The 14,612-nt window shown below is 36.9% G+C and overlaps 1 protein-coding gene across 1 annotated transcript in view; it reads left to right on the top strand.

Moving 5' to 3' along the window:
* COL25A1 (collagen type XXV alpha 1 chain) overlaps nt 1-14,612 on the top strand; it is a 294,301-nt gene that overhangs the window by 145,744 nt on the left and 133,945 nt on the right. The window contains exons 3-4 of the mRNA XM_021525517.2: nt 4,676-4,720; nt 6,802-6,809. Coding sequence (XP_021381192.1) covers nt 4,676-4,720; nt 6,802-6,809 — 53 coding nt within the window. The remainder of the gene's footprint in view (nt 1-4,675; nt 4,721-6,801; nt 6,810-14,612) is intronic.

Here is a 14,612-nt window from a genome sequence, read left to right on the forward strand (position 1 = left end):
TCCTGAGTCAGTTTGACAGGCAGAAATGTGAAGTGGGATAAAATTATGACAGCTGGGTTGTACTTTGGAAGCGGAAAGGAAAGAGTTGGATCCATTTACACCTTGGAGTGATGGAACTTGAAATGCAACCAATAGCAGTTACTTTACCAGTGTCAGAGTTGAATCAGACAGGATGGTTTGATTGGTATAGTTCAGCTGATTTCTGGATATTTTAATCCAGATGATTTCAGCAAGGCTGACAGTTTCATGACTGACAATACTGAGTTCTACAACCTTCAGCAAAGTAACTCAAGATTTATTTTGAGAACGTGGTTGTGTTAATTCATTTTTTTCTGACTTGACAGGCAAAAATTCTGTGTTGTTGTGACCTTCATGTAAAATGGGATGTCCTTTGAAATAGCCAGGAAAATATTGTTTTTCTCAGGTACACATGGAATACTTGTAACCTTCAACAGTAGCTGCATCTATGTATGAAACAACATATGAGTGATGTGCTGGGCGTCAGTAAAAGAGGGAGCAGGGTTCTGAGCTCTGCTGTTATTCTGAGGTTGGTGCATAGTTTGGTGTAGCTCTTACTTGAAATAACAATGAATAGCTTCTGGAAGATGTTTCTTTTGATTTGATAATGCCACAGTAATTGTTTCCAAACTTAGGAGAAACCTGACATTCTAGATCAGCGGGTGACCAAATGACCAAGCATTTGATGTTCCTGGCAGGTGCTGATAGAGGAACTCTATGTCTCACCCACCAAATGTGGTGGGGTTTTGCCTTTTTTTTTTTTTCTTTCGGTCTGCTGTTTTTGAAATGTAGATTTATTTTTTTTTCTGTAGAAATATTGATAAATTAAAAGAGTATGGGTGGTTTTGTCCATTTTGTGCAGTGTGGGAGGGTTTTTTGTTTGTTTGAAAGAGTCTTATGGTAGGTAAGAGCTACTTTTTGAGTGGCTGACATTTTGTACTTGAGAAGATAAATTTAGATAAATAATTTACTTTTAGTTTCAATTAGCTTTAGTTTCTTTCAGTTCCAAAATTCTCTCCATAAATATGGCATAGCAGTGGCATTAGTTTTTTTAATTGAATGGAAAAATATTCTTTCTAAATTTTCTATTGATAAGAATTAGTTTCTTAAATGGTTTTGGAAGAATAAAATAATTTCAGATATTTTTCAGATCTAAGAATATAATTTCAGATATAATTCAACTAAATTAAGTTGAAAATGAAAACCACGTGGTCTGACCTTTTATTCTTGCTCCCTACAGGTGGGTAAATGTAGTGATCCTGGAAAAACAGTGTTTAGCCAAAGTCGACTACTATAAACAAGCTTTTGCTTATTGCTCAGTATCATTAGTGTTTATTAACCCAACTCACTCCACTGAGATTCAAACTCCTATTTTTCTTCCTAGTATTTCTATTTTTAATATGAAAATGTATAAAATACCCTTAAAATACTCTGGAATAAATTCAGTTCAGCATAGACAGTTCTGATACACTTGAAGAGACTTTTTTTTTTTTAGCCTAGGCAGGAAAGTTCAGAGTAGTTGTGTCATGTTGAGTGTTTTGTGCAAGCTATAAAAATCTGTGGACTTCATGTAAGCTGACATTGTCCATAATACAGCTTTATTTACTTCTCCTTCTGCTGTGATGAGTCTCCACCAAATCCTCCAATTAGTGCAAATTTTAAAAATTATAGACAGATGGAAAATTAATATTTATAGAAAAATGCCCAAGGTTTTGATAGCTTGGAACACTTGCAGCTACAGATGATATGTTAGCAGTCAAGTTTAGAGAAAGCAGCCTGTTCAGGAAAACATGAAAGCTTGTGTACTTTCTGAAGCAGTAGGTCACCTAGAGATGGCCATAAATTTCAGAGTTCGCTTTCTGTGAATTGAAACCATCTGTGGTAAACTGTTTAAAATGAATTCGTTTGTATTGGTAAAAAGTAAGCAAATACATAAATATACAGAACCTACTTCCTCAAATGGTCACCAAAATCTAGTAGAAGTTTGCAAGATTCATCTCTCATCTCACAATTAGAGTTTTGCAAATGCCACCACCTTGACAGACTTGAATAGTGCACAAATCAAAAAAGTTTTAATAAGAGAGAGAAGATACACGTGTCACTCAGTGGCCCTGAAATACTGCTGGTCTGATGGTTAGGGGTAGTGGTATGGTTTCATTAATATTGGTCTAAGTCCAGAGTAATTTTCTAACCTCAGCAGTGTGGTTACTTTAGAAACATAATAATAACAGTAATTTTTCTGACAATTCACACATTTCAATCTAATAATTCTTAGAATGACATCTTAGAAGGGATCAGCATTTGATGACAAAGGAAAGAGCTGAACTGGAGCAGTTTTTTTGCTGTCCCTGTATACAGCTAAACTAGCAACATAGTGCTCTATGGAAGTCCAGTTTTCTGGACAGATTTCATTCCTTCCCAAAATTCATAGCATGAAGTGACCTTCAGTATTTTCTCTTGGTGACTTTAATGTGTTTTGCTGGTGTGTAGCCAAAATTTTTAATTTCCAATTGCTGTTCCTTTCTCAAAAGCAAACCTGGTAGTGGACTTGTTTGTGTGTGTGCACACCTATAGCACAGTTGAATTTTAATAAAGTATCACCACCCTGTTTAGGAGAATGTTATTGCTATAAGCACAATGACATGTCATTACCTGGAGAAGAACATTCTTAGTTTCTCCTGCACATCCATGTTCATTTTGAGTCCAAATTGCTCTACATATGTGTTGTGAGCCTGGGTACAGCCCAGGAAATCTCCACAGAGGAACTCTGTAGGACTGTGTGTGTGCAGGGGGACTCTAAGAAGTTTTGGTGTTGTGGGGAGAAAAAAGGATATGCAATATCAAAACTTACATGTCTGTAACATGCTGTTCCCTGTGTGAGAAGCTTCTCTAGATATCCCTTGAAGGAGAAAGTTGCAAGATTCTCCCATATTTAAATAACACTTTTGCTATTTTTCATGGTTCCAGAGTATTCCTTTTACTGATTCTGAACATCCCATGGCATTCTTGCCTTGTATGATATTGTTGTCTTAAACTTCTGTTGCATCATGCAACTACTGTAATTATTGGAACAGACAAGGATTTTATTCAAATTTATAATGTTCTGATAGGAATAAACCTCTCTACATTCAAGACAAAAGCTACTTTTCAAGCTATATTCTTCCTTCTCCTTTATCCTCCTTTCTACCCTCACTTCTCCTTTCTATTTTCTTCTCTTCTTCCCTCTTCCTTTATAAAGCAATAGTATTTTATTCATTAATTCATGTAGAATTAATGCAGTTTCATATGTGTCTTGAAATCGTTTCAGTAATGCTGCTTTTCAGCATCTTAGTCTTTTTAGCCAGATTGCTGCAAATATATAATGCAAAGCTATTTTAAAGCTATGGCATGATGTTTCAGATGATTTTTAAAGTTTGAAGTAGCAGGCCATTTGCACAAAGCCACCTGTGCATCTCGTATCTATTACAAACGGTGAGATACAGCCACAGCAGAGGTACTTGTGCTCCTGCACGCGTCGCTGCTTCTGGAAATTCCACCCGTGCGCTCGCCTCTCTTCTGCAGCTCTCAGAGTCCCACCTGTGGTTCTCTTTGCAGAGCAGCCAAGTTTCAGGACTTGTGTCACCCCCACAGCTGCTGTTTCTCCTCCAAGCTGTACATGGAGAAGTGCAAGTGTGCTGTCCTGGCACTTTCAGGAGCAGTATGTCAAGGTTACCAAGAAGAGGGGGGAAACTATCTGCAGTCTGACATCTGAGATCTGCAGGTTTTGTAAAAAGATACTGAAGGCAGAAATGAGGGAGAAAAAGGTTTTTTCCCTTTTTTTCCCCAGAGGTGACATCAGAAGCTGGTTTTAATATGTAAATATTTGTGACAAAGGACAATGAGAAGTAAAGATTTCTCAGCAAAAAGCATACCGTGACTCAGCCATTGTGTTGGCTGACAAATAAACAAATACAAACTGGAGGCAAAGCACTGGGTCTGGCAACATGTACATTGTTGTTAAATGTTTGGGGGATGGCAAGCCAGGTGATGATTTCTTCATCTCTTGCATGTTTTCAGATAGAGGCTGAAAGCAAATTCCAGAGGATTTAGTCTTACAAATAAATACTAATCTTTTGACTTAATGCAGAATAATTTTATAAAACTTAATGTCCCACAACATATTTGGTTTAAAATGACTGAAGGAACGGTGTAGTAATTCTGAGGAATACAAAGATGATTTTGAGAGAAGAAAAGGAACAATTTCTTCAACTGGGCTTATGGTGGAAAGCATGAGAATTGATGGGCTTCAGTGCAGCAAGTGTGGCATAAAGAAAAATGTTCCACTTGTCAGAACAGTGAAGTATTGGGGGGGAGAAAAAGCCTGTGGAAGTTGTAATAAAAATTTAGATGCAGTTAACTTTTTCCTTGAAAAAGAGGGATGAACTGGATGACTCCTAAAGTTTCTCCCAGCCTTTTTTCAGGGAGTCTATAGTGGGTACAATAGCTGTTAAATTTATCAGAAACTTCTTAAATCTTATTGGGGTTATCTTTTACCTCTGCTGAGCGAAACTCTCTGGACTTCATGTAGAACATCAGCCTAAAGCCCTTACAACCGAACAAATTATATTCTACATGTAATTTCAAGGGGAAAAGTTACTATCCACCATCTTCTTTTTAGGTCCTCCAGGGAAAAGAGGTAAGCGGGGAAGAAGAGGAGAGACTGGTAAGTTTTTAATTTCCTAAGATCTATTGTCATGTGATGTTTTTGTGAGGATGTGTACCCAGCATGCCTTGATTTTTAGTTGTATGACATGTGTGCTCTGAAAAAGAAATCTGAAACTTATCTGGTAAAATGCTGTGACCCTTGGCATGTATCTGGTGGCCTTCCATATATTTCTCTAGTCTTGGGCACCCTTAATTTGTAGGCACACTTCATAAATGCTGGATGCGGTGCCTTTGGTAACAGGTCTGTAACTCTCAAACCCTTCAGGGGTGTTCTCACACATGCACAAGTTAGAAGAACTCCACGTAAGTCAGTAGTTGGAATACTGTGTCAGTGTTACATCAGGCCCCTTTGGTTGGAGGAGAACAGTTTTATAAGGAAATTACAAAGGAAATAAAATTTCTTGTGTCGAGAATGTTGATAATCAGGGACATAATGTGCTAAGTAGACTACTCTGTATGAGAGGAGTTGTTTTATAGAAATGAGCAGTTAAGTTCTAAAAGAAACAAGAAAAACATTTGTTGGTTCGTTATCCTATACCAGGGCGGTTGCTGTTGATAGAAACCTGCTGGTGGTGTGTAGCTTGAAATTTCATTTGAGGCAAAGTTATGAGATGCTGTGCACCTCTTGCTGTTGACATTCACAGGAATTGAATCAATTACCTTGCGGGATTGAGTTTTCATCAAGGTGAACTTTCTGGAGGCAATGCAGTAGAAAATGAGCATTTCTATGCTCCTTGGCTGTCTTGTCTAATCTGCCAACTAAGTCTTCCAATCAACTTGATCTCTGTAAATCTTCTGTAGCCTTTCTTATCTATGTAAATGATAATTTATCTGACTCTTAAAACTATTTCCATATCTTCCTGAATCACAGAACTAAAACCAAGCCCTGCCAAAAGTTGATACAAATCACCTTTGTGTTTCCATTCAGTGCTGTCTTGGTATCTACTTCAGAGAAAGAGGCTATGATACAGAGGGAAATTCTGTGGTTGAAGATTGAGTTACAAATGATCCTAGTAATTACTTTTTGGGATACTTATTGATTCATTTTAAATCTCAAATAAACACGTGGTAAACTATTAATAAATTAACTGATCCCTCATTTAAAAACAGACCTGTACCTTAAAATGCTGTTTAAGAATGTTTGCCAGAATAAAGACATTACCTTAGTTGCTGGACAATAAAAGTTGCATTGTTAAAACCAAAAGGCTGTCAATATTAAAAGCAATCTCAAAGTACAGCTGCTGCTGTTTTATACTCCTTTTGCACTTCACTTTATTCAGAAATTAGGGAGAGGCATAAAAGCTTAATGAAATGCCATTGATTTGGGAGCTGCAGCTGCTCACCTTAATAAGACTGAAATAATAGATTTGATTTGTGGCCCCTTGATAATGTTTCCAAGAACTGCTACACAAAAGTCTTTGAGGTCTAAATAATTGAAAAAATGTGCAAATATCACTTCACAAAGTGTGACATTTTAATGAGGAGCATTTTATATGTGTGCCTTGAGAGAGGAAGGTGATGAAAATAAAGTTCAGCCCTATCAGGTGGCCACTGAAACCTCCCCTTACAGGCAAAGTTGGAAGTCTGGAAGATGCTGGTACACGTATTCTTGACAAGATGCCCAGGTTAAATGCCAAGGGTACTTTGTGCATTTCTGCAGCCAGGCTCTGATCCAGTGGTCCCTGTGTGGTTAACTGAAACTGGTGATGTGGTTACAAATGCTTTATGTGGAGCCTGACAAATGAATTGTATCCATGGCTGGTATTTTTGGACTGGCATGAAATTGCATGAAAATAAATGGAAAAGCAACTTTCATAAGATTGCATGACTGTAATTGAAGATTTGTTAAGGTAAGTGCATGCAGTTAGGAGTAGTCATATTTATGAGTTTCAGAGCACTACCAAAGCACAAGACTACTTAAGCGGGAAAATGTGTGCCCTGTATTGCCAGTGCTGCTCACTGACAATCCCAAGGCCTTGTGCTTGACTGTGTATGTCTTTCTGCAGTAACTTCATATGCTTACGTGTTCTTTTTTCTCTTTTTTTACCCTTTTTTCCCCCCCTCTCCCCCACTCCACAGGACCTCCTGTAAGTACAGTGATACATTGTTGGTTCTTCCAGAATCAGGGAGAAATCTGTTAGATCCTGTTAAGTTATCAGCGTGATAAAATGATCATGTATACTCAAGAGGGAATTTTGATATTTATACATACACAGTATCTTGGAGCTGAATAATTTAATCAGAAAGTTTGTTAAGAAAAAAGTTTCTAAACCAATACAGCTTTATGTTCAGCGCTCCAGATTCCCATTTGGATTCACAACTCCATGTAAGTATGTTATGTTCATTTTGCCAGTGACTTCGAAACAGATACTTTATTGAAGTATAAAAGTGTGTGAGTATCTTAAGCCCAGACCTGGCCACTTTTGCTGGGTAGTAACTTCCTCTGCATTTATCACATAGTCATGGGGTACAAGCTTCCTGTTCTTTGGAGGCATGGAGGCTGTTCAGCTCATTTCACTGTAATTACTACTAAAGCAAATAAGTGCTTGTGTAAAATTATTATTAAATAGTGCTATTCCATTTAGTAAGTTGATTGAATCTTATGCCAATTCTTCTTGTGAGAAAATGTTTTCTTTCTTCTGAGGTTTTGAGGTTGTTTTGTTTTTTGCATGTCTTTTGTTTGTTCTTTTGTATATTCGCTGAGTAGATCAAAAGGTCTGACTTGAAGGACAGGACTAAGCACATATGTCTCAAACCTTTGTATCTGTCATGCCATCCATGTAAATCATACATTCCTACAGTGTAGGAATGTGACTGTTAGAATAGCATTTCTTTTACAGTTTGAACACTTCTATTTTTTTTCTTTAATAGATGTAATACTTCCACAGTATTTTCAAGACCCTATCATCTGTCTATTCTCTGCTGCATGCATGTTTAAGAATATTTAATTAATATGTTGAATTCCTGCTGTGACCTAAAAGTTTTACTGTAAACTGCATATATTGAGTTGTGATATTACTTACCCTTGTAAGACTTTGACCATGTGCTCAGGAATTCATAGTGACAAATTCATTTAATAAGCCATCAATGAAAAGCCAGGCTTAATGTGTAAAGGTGCTATTTATTTGAAAGAAACACTGTTTTCCCTGATTTCTTTTGCAGTCCTCCTATGAAACAGAAAGAGCAAACATAAATCACAATACAAGCAATTTTCTTGTACCAAGGCAAGGTGGCAAGTGTTCACTATATGCCTCAGTAAGAATGTCTCTGACTTTAGCTCCCCATTGTTTCAGTATAGGTGCATTAAAAAACCTAAACAAACAAACAAACAATCCCCCCAAAAATAAGTTGTAATCTTGGCAATATTAGCACAAACCTGAAATGGATTCCAAAACTGAATAATTTTAAGAAGTATCTGACTTCAAATTCCAAGTTTCCTACTTGGAACCTACAAAACTTTATCTTGCTGACAGGCAGCAATGATTTAAGTTGTTACAAGACATAAAAAAGTATAGTTTCTCTTCCTAATTAATTTCTGTATTTGCATAGACACTGTCTAGGGGCAGCTGTTGTGAACTTAAGTATTGTTTTCACCTGGGAGACTGTGGTAATAGTTTTCAATTAAAATATCAAATATTTATATATCCTGCATGAAAGTGGAGAATTAGATGTATGTTGTACTTTCAAAGGCTGCCACAATGCTCTGTTTATTTTCCTTATACATGAGTGTACTGAGTGACACATGTAGAACAGTCAGAGGCTGGGGGTTTTTAAATTTTTTATGATCTTTAACAGCAATCTCTGATTTCTTCTTTGCCATCTATGTTCTAGTGAAATCTAATACTTTACTGCCTAAGCACAAAATCTTTTTTTTATTAACTACATACTGCCTGTCAGTTACATGGATAATTCTCTTAATTAAAAAAACAGAATTTCACTGGGCATTAGAAGTATCCAGAAGCTTTTTAATGAGAGGGTTTATATAAGTTGAAACACATTGCCTAGGCCTCGTTTCCTCACTGTGTAGTACCCATCTCATATTTCTTGGTTTGAAATATCATCATGTGCAAAATAGTCAAGCAATGCACAAATTATAATTACCTGGTAATGTACTCTTTATGTTTGTTGTGTCATATGTCATGATTGTGTTGTTAATGTGTCATACCATTTCATCTCATTCAACCAGGGTCCACCAGGGCGAAATGGCTATCCGGTAACTCATCATGTATTTATGATAGCAATTTATGATTACTCTGAAATCCTGTTGGTATATTTTGGTAGGACCCTTTTTTCTTTCCTGGTTTCTCAGATGCCTAGATAATGCAGGATTTTCCTTTAAAAACAAAGCAAGTTAAAAATCCTGTGACAAGTTTCTGAAAAGAACCGGACTATTTACAATGCATAAATGAGATGCACTGATTGTTTGATGTTGTACATATTTTGTGTTGAGTTGCTTCATTGTTGCATACAAAATTCGTAATTAATTAATTAAAAAACTTGCTAGGATACTGCATCTCAGTTTCCCATATTAGAAAGTTGTAGTGTTGCCACATGGAATCTCTTGAGTCCTTATGGAACCTCTGGGACCTTTCTTTTAATTCTTTCCTGTTTCACTTGACTGCGTTGTTTAGTGCATTTGAGCAAAGTAGTGTTATGACCAAGGTCCTAGCAATTGGCTGCAGTGACTATGACAGAGTAATTTTTGATAATGGATACGGTTCATTTTTCTGTCAGATTCATTCATATCTTTAGGATTTATTGCCTTAAAAAATATATATGAAATAATGCATCTTTCTAAAACCTACTAATAATACATTTCTTTTTAGTAGTTAGGCAAACTGTCTGCACTGTCCCATTCATTGAAAGAATATGCTTTTATATGCCTGCTGTCACATGGGTATTAGAAACCGAGTGAGTAAATGTGATAATATATGTGCACAACATAGTGACTGTTGAAGTATAGTAATAGTTATTTATAGCACTTGATAGTGTAGCTTAAAGGGTCCTCTCAGATTGATTTGCCTGTGTTTTTCAGACAAGAGATACCTAATTTTTCAGTGCATTAAAAAAATGTTTCCACTGGTAAAATATAAATTGTATGCCTTGAGCATGTGCAATTAGAGGAGAATTTTGTAGAACCACAGACTCTCAAAATGGTTTGGGTGAGAAAAGAAATTATTGGATCATTTAGTTCCAATCACTCTGCCATGGACAGGGACACCTTCCACTAGACCTGGTTGGTCAAATCCATCCAGCCTGGCCTTGAACACTTTGAGGGATTGAGAACACTTCTAGGGATGAGTCATCCATAACTTCTCTGGACAATCTGTTCCAGTATTTCACTATTCTCATAATTGAAAAATTCTTTCTTATATCCAATATAAACTTTCTTTCAGGTAAAGGTCATTACCCCTTGTCCTGTCACTACAGACCTTGGTAAAAAAAAAGAAAAAAAGTATATTTCGCTACACTTTTTTTTTTTTAAGGGTCCCTTTCAGTATTGAAACGATGCAGTAAAGTCTCCTTAGAGCCTTTTCTGAACGACTCCAACTTTCTCAGCTTGTCTACATAGAAGAGCTGCTCCATCCTTTTCATCATCTCTGTGGTCCTCTGGACTTGCTCCAACAGGTCCATGTGTTTTCTGACACTGTAGGCCCCACAGGTGGACACAGTAGTCCAGATGGGTTCTCAGGAGAGTGAAGCAGAGAGGGAGAATCACCTCCCTTGTTCATTTGATGCACCCTATTTTAATGTTTTTACCTGGGCAGGCTCTGGAATTCCAGAGTGGTGTCATCAAGGGATCAGCATCCAGCGTCCATCTTTACAATTACAAGTAGTTGGAAGTCAGCTGGTGAGGAACTGATCATCAGGATCAAGAAACCTGCTTGGATGTACTAAAACCATTATCAGGTTTCCAAGTTCACATTCCATTTTCTCTAGGAGTGACTGGTCTGTGTAGGTGAGTAGAAGTTTGTTTACTTGAAGAGATTTGTTGTGGGATCTGAAAACAATGAAGGTATTTCAGAGCCATGGTATTGAAATTGCTGTGTCTAATGGTGGGCAAACTTTGTCTGAATGCATTTCTCCTCATGTGTGGTGTGAGCTGTCAGTAGTACTTAGCACTTGATTGAGTGCTGCTTCTTCCTGCTTGAAAATGACTCGGTATAAAGTTTGGCTTTGCTTTCACAAAATTGTCATGTGGCTGAACGTTTCAATCTTTTAAGTCACAGTCATACCCTCCTGCTTTGAATGGGAAATATGGAACTGCAAGTGCCATGTACTTTAAAAGTAGTTTTACAGCCCTGTAGAGGTCTATTAGAAGGCTATTACTGGAGAAATAACTTAGAACACTGTCTTATTAGCTCCTGTAGAAGCCTTTTTGCTTAAATGTGTATTGGATTTTATGGGATAGTCTGTGAGGATAGTGAATTATAACTGCCACATGTAACCTAAACCTGGTGTAGCTCTCTCACAAAAGCAAGTGGCTGTTTTCTCCAAGGCTTAAGTTTTCTTTGAATGTGTTCATTCTCGTTTTGCAAGATACTTCAATAGTAATTATAACAGTGAAAGGATTTGCAGTCAGAAATTTAAGTTCCCAGGAAGATACAGCATCAAAAATCAATAAAATAAGGGGTTTACTGCTAATGAGTAGCACAGTTATTAAGGGGTTTATAAAACCATGATTAGCTGGTTATTATTTAAGGCACCAGTAATAGTAAAGAAGTGTACACTGGTACAACTCCTTTTTTTCCTCATAACAAGCTATCAGACAGTGACCAAATTCAGAATTGTGACCCTTTCAGCTTGAGTTTAAAATTGAAATAGACTATCACATCTACTCAAATAAAAGAGGGAAAGCAGTGCACAAGCATGGAGAATGAGATGTCAGGCAGGTTTTGCAGGCAGTTTGTATGACAATGTCATTTCATAAGTAATACTAGAACTTGGAAAAAAGTACACATGCACACATCCCCTAAGGAAGACCCACACCAAACCCTCTACTCCAAAATTACCCAGCCACTAAAAAAGAATATTTTCTTGTGAATGCAGTGAGGAGGCCAAATACACAAACTATGGGGTTTTGTAAACCTCTGTAGGTTAAATGGGTAGCAGATTTTTATTATTTTCCATTGCAAAATTGAAGCAAACAGAATTTTTTCCCTACCACTTTTCCCAAGCTGGTCAAGATCAACTCAGCATCCCAGCAAACCATTCTGGAAGTTGCCACGTCTGTGGTGGTAAAGCTTCACTTCTTCAGAATTAAGTTTCAGACTATGGAAATACCCACAGAGCATTTCTCCATAAACAGAGAAATGTAGAAATTTCTCCTTCATCTCTTGATGATAGTCAGTTTGCAGAGCAGTGTATGCATTTACAAGACTTTCAGGACCTGTGGTAGGTCATAGCTGTTCCAGGTGACCATGTGCCTTGATTAAATCTCATTTCTTTTAACATTTTTGTTTCATCTTCAAGAAATATAGACAGATTCCTCTCCTGAAGAAAAAAAGTGTCTAAATTGGAGATTATTCTTCTGTAAGTGTCAAATATCATCACTTGATAAAACCTGAAATGTAGGTCTTTGAAATTTCACCTGTCAATTAATTTTAAATTTTCCTAGCTCTCAAAAGACTTGCCTCAAGATACCAAAGGGGCAAAGCTTAGGACTGCAGTTAGAAAATTTCAATTATTCTTTAGTCTGATATAATTCCTTCTATATTACAAAATGTCTTTGCCATCACACTTCTGATTTTTGCACCCATAAAAACTTGTACCAATATACCATGAGAAAAGCTGTTACCCTGATCTGGAAGGAATTCAGGTTGCTGTTATAAGTCTCTGATTTTTTCCTCATTTTCTGTTCCTATATCACAAAAAGCAATGAGAATTCCAGTTAGAACAGTAAAGGGCATTTGAGTTGGAAGAAAAAGGCCTGGTAGGGAAAAACATGAAAACCACCCTTGTGAGAAACTGGTAAATGACTTTTTTTTTATCCTGTTGTGTTGCTTTGTCTTGGATGGTACTTCATATTTTGTTTTTTTCTGTGTCTGTAGTTAGAGATTGGGGCTGCCTAGGCAAATATGTAATAAGTAGCAATGTCTCTGGATATACATAAAATTAATCTCATCCAAGTGCAAGTTTTTCAGCCTCAGAGACAATGGCAACTCAGTTGCTGTAAAACAAATAGAATTGGAATAATCAAAAGAGAAGAGATGAGCAAAGATTGTGCATTTTTCATCTGTGATTAAACATAGCCTATGACATTGTTAAACATTTTTGCAACAGCTGTTGTATTTTTAATAGCTGGTCAGATTTCCTCTTTTTCAGAATCATACAAAAATATAAATGTCTAAGCTCAAGGAGCACCTATCTCAATTCCTGACCTTACCCTGAGCACTTGGCTTGGTGATCCTATAAAAATTTCCCACTTCACAGCATTTTTTTTTTCTTTCTCAACAGGTGTCTTCACAGGCCACCTTTTATTTCTGATATTTGCCCAAAGTAACTCTTAGGCACATGGCAGCAAAACTTTTGCAATAAATTTCAGGTTTGGTAGTGAAACACTGATAACTATTTCAGGTTTTCCTTCTTTTTTTTTTTTTTTTTTTTTTTCCTTTTAAATGAACAGAAAATTCAAAACAGACGGAGTCTCAACAGCAACTTTGTACTTCTGTCACAACAGAGGGGACTGGCTTAGGAATCATGAGGTTTTAAGTTGATCCCTTTGCCTCAGACTTCTTGCTTGTTCTGAGGGAGTGGAAAGAGATGAGAGTGGTCAACTGTCCATCTTAAAAGATACCTGGGTTTAGAGATTTCTGTGTTAGGAACCACATAGAATAACAGTACCCTCAACAAAACTCAACACTGTTCCCAAATAGATGTGTCAGGTTAAACAAGTGCAGTGTTAAATTTGCTGCCCTGCAAGTTAACTTGGTAATATTTCTGTGCCATGAGAACCAGAGGAAGGTTGTAAAAATGTGGTAATTTTTATAAACATAGTGTAGCTGAGGGCACATGATGATATTGAGAAAATAAACTTCCAGTTCTTCCTAGGAATTGTGGGAGGATCTCTAAATCTGCATGGCTAAGGACTTGTGTGGCTTTTGTAATCATGTCAGTCACATTCATACAGTAATGGGTTTTTATGACCTTTGGTTCTATTAATAACATGTGTTGCAACTTGTGAGTTTAATTTTTTGTATGCCAGTATTTTCACAGTGATTGAAGATAATTATAAAAGATGACTAACAAAATTTTGAGACCTCTTAAAATTACAGCTGCTGTTAATTCTGTGTCATAGGGATGAAGCTACACATCAGAACACATTTATTAGCCACTTACAAGGCAGTTGCCATTTGGAATGAACAATGGGCTAATTCCTCCCATTTGTTACATTTGTGTAATGCTGACTGCATAAATAAGAGCAGGCAGTGCTTATTTCTGCAGCTCCCTGGAGGAAACTCGGAGAGCCCCTAGCTATTCCTTTTCTGTGACTATTATAGTGAAGGAACAACTGCTTCATCTGCAAAAACCAGCAATGTAAAAAGACACCTCTATCCATTTCTTCACTGAAAATTATAAAAATAAATTGCCACAGATAAGCTAACAGAGAAAGTCCACATTTAAGAAAATTATTTGTGCTGCAGTATATGCCTGCCTACATAGTGAGTCCTGCTTTAAACATATTGAACTTTGTAAATTATTTGAGTCCATTTCAGAGATAGCATTCCAAATACAGATGTAGAAAACTAATGAAAAATAGCATTATAATAAATAACCTCAGTGAATGATTAAGTAATACAGCCAATTGTTGCCATATGCTGGATCCACCAAGACCCTCTGAGCTGGCAATTTCCATCTCAGATGCACGGACTCCGGTACTATAAAAATCC

This window comes from Lonchura striata, chromosome 4 (genome assembly GCF_046129695.1).
Source record: "Lonchura striata isolate bLonStr1 chromosome 4, bLonStr1.mat, whole genome shotgun sequence".
Lineage (NCBI taxonomy): Eukaryota > Metazoa > Chordata > Aves > Passeriformes > Estrildidae > Lonchura > Lonchura striata.